Source organism: Ovis canadensis, chromosome 24, assembly GCF_042477335.2.
Source record: "Ovis canadensis isolate MfBH-ARS-UI-01 breed Bighorn chromosome 24, ARS-UI_OviCan_v2, whole genome shotgun sequence".
Taxonomy (NCBI): Eukaryota; Metazoa; Chordata; class Mammalia; order Artiodactyla; family Bovidae; genus Ovis; species Ovis canadensis.
The window spans coordinates 29809854-29818936 of NC_091268.1; the positions used below are offsets into that span (position 1 = coordinate 29809854).

Sequence of the window (9083 nt, forward strand, 5' to 3'; positions counted from 1 at the left end):
GGATCTTCCTGACCCAGGGATTGAACCCGTGTCTCCTGCATTGGCAGGTGGATTCTTTACCAGTGAGCCACCAGGGAAGCCCTTCGAGGCAGTTTACTTCCCTCTGTTGGAAACTGTCATAATGTGCTGGCTTAGAACAAAGTGCTTTACTGCGGTCTGCTAAAAAATGATCTGAGTAAATAACGTACATCCTTCATGTGTTCAGTGTCAACAAAAAAAAGTTTTTTAGAATAGTGAGTTTTGTTTGGGTAAACATCATATGTCCCTATACATTTGAGGAATAGAATAAAATGTATAAAGAGGAAATCTGTTGTAAAAAAGGAAAAATCTCAAATCCCACTTCCCAGAAATAATACCCCTTGGGAGTGGCATTCCAGACATCACTCAGTACATACATACAGGTGCAGGGGAGGGATGGACAGCAAAAGGGAATAATTTTATTGTATTTATTAAACAAGAATAAGCTTATCTTGTTTGCAGTTTTGAAATCAGAAACCACATTTAATTTTCCTTGGGTAGAAGAAGCTGAATACAGTTTGAAGGAACTGTAAAACTTCAGAAAAAGGTTTCTACATCAGGGTGCTTTTTCAAGGAACTCTTAAGAAGGGTGATAGGCCTGGGAACCAAGGTGGGACAGAAACTTGTCCACCGGATGGGAGCCTGCAGGCAGAGCAGGCTCCAACCAGGTCTCAGGTGATAAGCCCTTTTCCAGATAAGTGACTCCTACATTTGTTTGCAGCCGGGCTGTGTGTACCACGTTCAGCTCAAGGCAGAAGGCAATGATCACATTGAACGAGCCCTCCCCCACCACCGGGTCATCGTGGTAAGATGTGGAATTCTTCAGCAGAATCAGTGCATGATTGCATCTCTGATCAAAAATCCTTCAGCGTTCCTCTGGCTGTGGCTGCCTTTCATCTGTTGTAGGGGGGACGTTACATCCTAATTAAGGGTCCTCTCAGAATAGTGTCATCTTTACAAGCAGCGTCTTTGGGCTTTTAATGAACAGCAGCGCTGTCTTGCATCCAGAGCAGAAATCCGAGCTGTTGTTTCCCCACTTCCCCTGCTAGCTCTGATCATTATTCTACAAATTGAGGATCTTAAGGCCTAAGTAGCATTTTAGATCAAGGGAGGGTAATAAAGGGAACATGGGCTTCATCAGTGACAGGGCCACTGACGTGTCTTATCTTCAGGTGACCTTGTTCTTCTCACCAAGGAGAGTCTCTTGATCTGTAAGATCATGACTCGGCTAACTGATCCCTAAGGAGGCAGCCCTCCAGGTTACAGGAGGTGTCCCTGGCATCATTTTCAGTGAAGTTTTTTTCCCATGGAATAAGCCTCATTTGCTAGACCAGAGGATTTGGGGCCAGACAAGAAGCCTTTGGTGGCTTTATTAGGTGGCATTAGGGGTAAAGATTACGATGGGTCCAGAGGCTGGTGGGCCATTCAGGAGTTTTGGCCTAGACAGTGAGTTTTCTTGATGTCTTTATGGCCTTTGGCATTTTAAGTGGCTGTGATGGCTGCATCTTACTTTATATTTTCCTGCCATGGGGATTCAGATTGGGATCCCAGGCAGTCATGTGGACTACGGCCCCACAGATGAAAAGGTGACTCATGGGGGCACGTGCCCACCCCAGGGGGTGTGGAGGAGCTGGGGCTTGACTCCTGCCAATTCCTGCCAGGCAAGAACATCCTTCTCTTTTTCAAGAGCCGCTGGGAAACCTGGCTCTTTTAGTATGAAATTTCTTTTGAAAATGTTGATAAGTCATTAAAACATAAGGAAAAAAGTACTGTCTTTGTCAAAAAGCATGTCCATGGCAAGATGTCACCTGTCTCCTCTCAATTTGGGACCTTAGATTCAGGCTGCTTGAACAGCAAGCTTGGTTCCCTGAATGCAAAGGGAAGTCGCTAGGAAATAGAGCTCCAGGGATGTCCCTGCTGGAACAGAGGCCCCCCTCTTCCAGCTTCCTGGCCCAGCTTGCTTTCTCTCTTCCCAGGTTGGGAATAATGACATCGATGATGTGAACATCATAGTTTTCCGGCAGATAAATCAATTTGACTTAAGTGGAAACGTGATCACTTCCTCTGAGTATCTTCCTACATTGTGGGTAAGGCCAGCTGTTAATGATTAACGTGCTCTGCTCTTTCTGTCTTCGAGACAAGAGGGAGCAGGATATCCGGGCCTATCTAGCCCTTGCTTTAGCTGAGGGTTGAGGTTGAGATTAAGAATCTTCAGTCCCAGCATGTGTCTGGTGGAATGACTGCTAGAGAAAAACGTGGTCTGGTTTCAGATGATAGTTTTGCCAGCCTTGTGTGTCTTTAGAAGCATCACAGTAGAAGCCTCATGAATGAGCAGTGTGATCTGGGATCTGAAACAGAGAGATGGTTTTGGGCAAAGCACCTGCTCACTTTCTAAATTCTGTGCAAGGTGCGTGTGGCAGGCAGTGGACTCAGAGTCAGACGATGGTGGGGACAGGCAGCGAACCTGGGCTGGAGGGAAAGAAAGGCTACCAACAGAACACTTAACTGCTCCTGGAAGTGGCCAGGAGCCCAGTGCCAAATGGGAACGTGTTTGGAGTTTAAGGAGCAGCTGTGGGTTGAGGTGACAGTACACGGTGGGGGACACACCGAGTGAACAAGGCTGGCGGTGATGACATCAGGTGACCAGGCTCTCTGGGTCTCCATGGGGACAACAGTGATGCCCCTTTGGGAGTCAGGGTTGGTGGTGATGTACGTGAAGTGCCTGCCCTGCCCCTGGCATGTTACAGATATGTTAGAAGCTGTTCTCTTTAATGTTACCACTGCACTAACAGGTGTTTACTCTTTTGAGCATTAATGTAAGTTGTCAGAATCTTAAATATTAAAACATTTTGACAACTGTCACATCACTGGTGTCTCAGATGCCTTAGGAATGGCCCGTCGGGGAGGACGGTTGCCCTTTCAAAGATCGGCGTTTCCAGAGTTCCTCTCCCCGAAGAGATAAGCCATCCCAAGGTGTCGAAAATGCGGTGTTGTTTATCGCGTTGGCGTTTTAAAAGCACACCCTGCTTTGTCTCTGCTCTCCAGGTGAAGCTTTACAAAAGCGACAACCTCGACAACCCGATCCAGACGGTGTCCCTGGGCCAGTCCCTCTTCTTCCACTTCCCGCCCCTGCTCAGGGACGGCCAGGTGAGCCCGCTCCTCTCTGCGCTGTCTTTGCCAGAAGGACTCCCCTTTTCCGCTGAAGGAGCTCAGTTTTCCCACTTTTTCCCCTCCTGCCACCTTGCTGACACAGTTGAGTCAGAGGAGGTGGGGCTCTCTAGGGTTTTTTTTTTTTTCCCAGAATTAGCTCCTTTTCTGTTATAAAAATAATACACATTCATCATGGCAGGAGATCGGGGAAGGGGGTGGAAATCAGACATAATACTGTCATTCAGAAGCAACTGCTGTTAACATGTCAGTAGGTTTCCTTTTGACCTTTTTTGACTCATGTGCATGTGTGTATAAATATAATAACACGTGTGTCTTCGTTTTAGTAACAAGAAGCTGGGACTGTTGTGTACCTTTTCTCTTAATGTGTGCTTTTCAGTGAAGACTTTATCACCCGTCCTTTCTCATGCATGATATTTAATGACTGCACAGGAGACCATGATAGAGAAAATACCGTGATCTATGTAACCAAGGCCGTCATCACTTACTGATGACGGGATGTTTGCCATCAGCTCTAATTGCACAGAGCCAGCTATTGTGGCTGCCCCGGTGGCAGCAAACTTTGGAGAGAGCTTGGTTCCTTTTGGGGACTTAGCCTGAGAGCATGAGTGGTGAGCCTGTGTGGTTCCTCCCCTGGCTTCCTGCCACCTGCCACAGGGATGATCCTCTGGCCTTTCCTAGTGTGAAGTGGCCGGGAAATAACAAAGCAGGTTGTGACAGAGTCTGGGGCCTCCCCCGCACTGCTCCAGGCGCCCGTAGTAATCAAGCCACTTCCGGCAGCACTGCAGTGTGGTCATAGGCTCCCCGGGGCTCGCAGCCTGCTCGGTGCCTTACCAGCTGAGTGACCCTGGGCACGTCACGCTTCCCTTCTTCGGGCCTCTCTCCCCCCATCTGTGAAATGGGGCAATAGTCCCGATCTTGTAAGTGGTTGAAAGCATACGCCTAATGTGCTCACAGCTCTGGGCCCCTGGCTGGGGCTCAGCACACAGGCCCGTGACAGTGACCAGGACCTCTGCAGTGGGTGCCGCATTCTTAGAACTCACCAGCTAATGAGCCGAGAATCGTCCCTTGGAAGTCAACCTTGTTTTGGATGAAAAACAGTCTTCCTCAGTTTAACCATGTGTCTCCTTCATCAGAATTCATTCATCAGAACTGTGTGTGTTTCGTAAAGTCAGGTTCTCTAAAGACCACGTAGCAGCCATGGTTTGATACACTTAGAAAGACGAGCCATGGGCTCCAAGCGCCTGTTCAGAGATGGCAGGGTTGCGCGCCTGACCCTGCTGGACTGGCCTGCTGAGGCCGCCACGTGTGAGTTAGTGACCTAGGCGTGGACGTGTAAACTTGGGGGTTCCTAAAGGAAGCACGAGGTCCTTTGCATCACAGTCCCGCATTAGGACTTAGTGTTCATTTGCTTTGCCCCAGCTGCCCTTTGTAAAAACTGCCCCTCCCTCCTTGTGCCCAGAATTACGTGGTCCTTCTGGACTCCACGCTGCCCAGGTCCCAGTATGACTTCGTCCTGCCGCAGGTGTCCTTCACAGCAGCGGGCTACCACAAACACATCACCTTGGTCTTCAACCCCACGGTAAGGAGAAGGGGGCTTCCGGGCGTGGAGTGTGCAGTGGTCCCAGGGTGCCACTGAGCGCTTTTCAGACCTCCATCCGTGTGGCAAGCTGGTGGAGTCCTCGTCCCTGAGATAGAAGGCGGGAGGCTCGTGTGTAGGGGAGCCTGTACTTGGACGTGGCCCTTCTGCTGGTTTCCAGCTCGTGCTCGGTGACTTGGCCTCCACGGTCTTACCCTGAGTAGAGGGTTCCTCCTCTGACCCCAGGAGGAAGCACTTGTCTCGTTCACCTCAGCAGAGACTGAGGAAGTGACAGAGACGAGCACGGCGGGAACTGTTTGTCTCCGTGTGGAGGCACACGCAACCCCAGGGAGGAGGAGTGCCTCTGCGGAGGGCACTAGGCCTGCAGCCTGGACGTCCGCCGGGCACCTCCCGGCTCTGGGGAGCGCGTGGGCAGCCGAGGCAGCATGGAGGTGCTGCCTGGTGGGGCCCAAGCGATCAGGCCTCGTCCCTGCCGCCAGGAGTGTGGCCCCACTTCTGAGACTGTGGGAGCGGAGCCATGTGCCAGGGGAGGGAAGGCCTGGTGGGTCCTCATCCCAATCCTTTGTGGGGAGGTGCCTCTCTTGCACCCTTCTGGTGGCTCAGAAAGACTGAGTGACTTACCTGGGGGTGCTCGGCAGAGCCATGTTCTCACGTCCCAGCCGCCGGCGGGGTGGCTCAGCACCATACGCTTACGAGGGTCGTCAGGGCGCTTCACTGCATCCCGTGCTGAATGTCAGTTCCGACAACCACGTTCCTCATGCGTCACCCAGTGTTTCACGCGAGGCTGACCACTCCACACACCTCGTCATTCCCCACAGTAGGTGCTGTTCATATTATTGCTATTTTTCAGTTGAGTCAACCAAGTCTTAACAAGACTGCCCAAGGCCACATGGGAAGACCCGGCCTGCAGCTTGGACTGCGGTCCTCAAAGCTTCGCCTCACAGTTGCTCTGCCTCTCCCCACTGACTCCAACTTGCTCTTAAGGATTTACTTTGATGGAAACTGGTTTGGGAGCTAAGAAGTCAAAAAATGTGGGAGCAGACAGTTAGGGATCCTGCCACTATTCTTCTGTTTCTTAAGGGAGCGTCTCGCTCCGGCTGTCGTCTTGGGTCAGAGGCCCTATGGTCCTTCTCCTTCCTGCGTGTCTGCAGATGCTTTGATCTTGGGACCTCTTTACACTGTTAAAATTCATTGCGAATCTCAAAGACCTTTGGTTTGTGTGGGTTATATGTATATTTATCATATTAGAAGTGAAACCTGAGACATGTGGAAAACACAAGCATCCACAGGCCACACGTCTCATTACCTGTCAGAGTGAGGACGTTGTCATGCTGCAGCCTTGGGAACGTCCCCTGCCCTGTTGTAGGAACATGAGAGGGAGACTGGCATGTCGTATCTTCACAGTATAATGAGAGCAGTTTGGACTGTGCAAATCTCCTGAAAGAGGCTCCCGGGCTGTACCTTGAGAACAGCGCTATGGCTTGTTAACCTGTTTTATCATCATCCAAAAGTTCTTTATTTGTTTCCATTGTCGAGGTGGAGTGAGTTAGTTGGGATATAGGTTCATTTGCTGTTACAGAGACCCAGCACTTCAGGGCTTCAGCAGGAGGGAAGGTCTTATGTTGACCTTCCGGGGGTCGTGCGGAAGCTCCTGGGTGTCGGGCTCCTCCTCTCCATGGCTCTGCTGTCCTCCAGCACATCGCCCTTCCTGGAATGGCACAGTTGGCTGGAGGCTGTCCAGTCAGCAAGGAGGAAGGGCACACCCAGGGTACAGCCTGGGTGTGGCACTTGTCACTTCTCTTCCTGTTCTGTGGCCAGAGTTGACCCCAGGGCCCCACCTGGCTGCGAGGGAGGCTGGGAACTGTGTTCTGTTCTCGCTGGCCCAGCTGACAGCCTGGCCTCCCCTGGAAGGAAGGGTGAGCGGCCCCAGGTCCCCAGCACTGCTTCACCGCCTCACTGGCACTTCCTTGATGCTCATGGTGTCCCTGAGTCTGGAACAGTGGGCTTTCGATGCCTCCTTAGAGGAAAGAGTCCCTGGATGTGGCCGGGGCTCAGCAAAATGAGGCCCTCATACATTTCAACCACAGGGTCCCCTGCCGCCCACAGCTTTGCGTCTCCTCAGTGTAGACAGTGAAGGGTCCAGGGGTGAGGAGCACCTTGTTCTTGGAACCTGGTTATTCCTGAGCTTCAGAGAGCAAGCGAGGAGAGTTTGTGTGGCAGAGGATTCACTTGGGATTTAGTTGTGTCGCTCCAGTTACTTCTTTTGGGTACTGAGTGTCTGGGTCACGTGGGTGCTAGGGGTCTTGAGGAGGCCGGGCAGGACTGGGCTGTGGATGGGGTGCTGGCAGAGAGCTGGTCTGGGGTGACGGTGCTCTGGGTGTTCGCAGAGGAAACTGCCCGAGCAGGACATCGCCCAGGGATCATACATCGCCCTGCCCCTGACGCTGCTCGTCCTGCTGGCCGGCTACAACCACGACAAGGTAGGGGGCCTGAGCCCTCAGGGCAGCAGGCGTGCGAGTGGGGGGCGGATCCCTCACAGCTGGGACGTGGCCGGGGAGGAATGGGCATTGTTACAGAGGTGACCGTGTTTCATGATAATGGTTTAATAGCTGGGTCCAGTCGGACTCTTGCAACACTATGGACTGTAGCCCACCAGGCTCTTCTGTCCATGGAGTTTTTCCCAGGCAAGAATTTTGGAGTGGACTACTATTTCCTTCTCCAGGGGATCTTCCCAAGACCAATGCCAAGGCCTCCTTCCAAGGCTAGAAGTCTCTTGTATCCCTCCTAACCCTTAACCTTGAAGTACTTCTGGGTCTCTGGTGACCCTCTCTGCGCTCGGCTGGGCTGAGAGCACAGAGCGGCAGGGATGGGCTGGGGCAGGCCAGGGGCGGGGACTTTGGTGTCTCGCTGGACAGAAGTCTCCTGGAGCCCCCCTCTCTCATACCTTCTTTCTTCCCAGCTCATCCCCTTGCTGCTGCAGCTGACAAGCCGCCTGCAGGGAGTCCGAGCCCTTGGCCAGACGGCCTCTGACAACAGCGGCCCGGAAGACGCGAAGAGACAAGCCAAGAAACAGAAGACAAGGCGGACGTGAGGGATCTCCCTCGGGACAGGCCCCTGGTGTGGAGGACGCACGTGACTCTTGCCATCAGCTCCGCGGGCGCAGCCACCCTTCAGCCTCTCCTCCCTGGCCCCAATGTGACACCGTGAAGGAACCCTCCTGTCATTCTGCAGAGCACAATTGATTTTCTGAGTCGAAGATAATTTATTATTTTTATTTTTGTCAAAGAAGTGTTTAAGCTGTGCTGGTGGTGTGCGAATGTTATCCTGAGTCTTCCAGCTTCATTTGCAAAAAGAATTCCAGTAAATGGGTGTCTTGACTCCCAAATCAAGCTCCTGTTGGACTGACCCTCCCCTTAACATCCCTGTGCATCTGAGGTCCTTGCTGGAAACCTCACAGCCTGTGTGCACTCCTAAGAGGGTGTGTTGTGTGGTAAAAAGTCAATAAAATGGCCCACTTGTTTGTGTTGTTGCTCATCTTGGGTGCAGTCCTTGGAGGACCCTGGCCTAATGCTGAGATCACGATCGAGCTGCCTGGAGGGACATGTGGGTCCTGAGTGAAGCCGAGATGACACGCGGCAGCTGGCTTTTGGCCTCAATGATAGGAAAACGGGAGAGGTGGTGGGGGATGATGGCGTAAAGAGCCCTGCCTTGGTTGGGGGGGGGTGACGGTGTGAAGAGCCCTGCCTTGTCTGAAGGAGTCCGAGAGGCGCCCCGCACTGTGCTGTGGAATCACGCGTTCACGTCTCTAGAGAAGCCGGAAAAACTAAGATTTCTGTGAACTCTTCCAAGTTTTAAATGTTAGCGACAAATTCAGTTTGTAACTTCTGGTGAAACAAAATGTAGGCTGTGTGAAGCTTGAAGGTTGCCAGTTTGCATAAGGGATCCACAGGAATTCTCAGCATTTGAACAGCATTAATTTCATTCTTACGGGAAGTAATTGAGTTAGGTAGGAAGCAGCGACATCCAGCCATCCAATGCTTATTGAGCCCCACGTGTGACGGGCACCGGGGCTGTGAGACGAGCAGAGCAGACAGGAGTGTAAACTCCAGGAGCTGGATGAGGACGACCCCGTTTTGTTCCTTGTGTCCCTGGCGCTCCCTGTGGAGTGGGGAGTGGGCACTTTAGAAGGAACAGATGATGAATGCATGCGTGGGTAGGCGAGGGTGGGGACACGTGGCACCCGCTCTCAGAGCGCACGACCCATCCACTGTTGGCTGGAAGACAAGCCTGTCGGGAC

General features: G+C 52.2%; 1 protein-coding gene across 1 annotated transcript in view; it reads left to right on the forward strand.

The window, feature by feature from the left end:
• LOC138428913 (BOS complex subunit NOMO1) overlaps positions 1-8320 on the forward strand; it is a 56676-nt gene extending 48356 nt beyond the window's left edge. The window contains exons 26-31 of the mRNA XM_069569844.1: positions 740-823; positions 1995-2105; positions 3064-3165; positions 4649-4768; positions 7174-7266; positions 7746-8320. Coding sequence (XP_069425945.1) covers positions 740-823; positions 1995-2105; positions 3064-3165; positions 4649-4768; positions 7174-7266; positions 7746-7877 — 642 coding nt within the window. The 3' untranslated portion in view covers positions 7878-8320. The remainder of the gene's footprint in view (positions 1-739; positions 824-1994; positions 2106-3063; positions 3166-4648; positions 4769-7173; positions 7267-7745) is intronic.
• Positions 8321-9083: the final 763 nt, after the last annotated feature.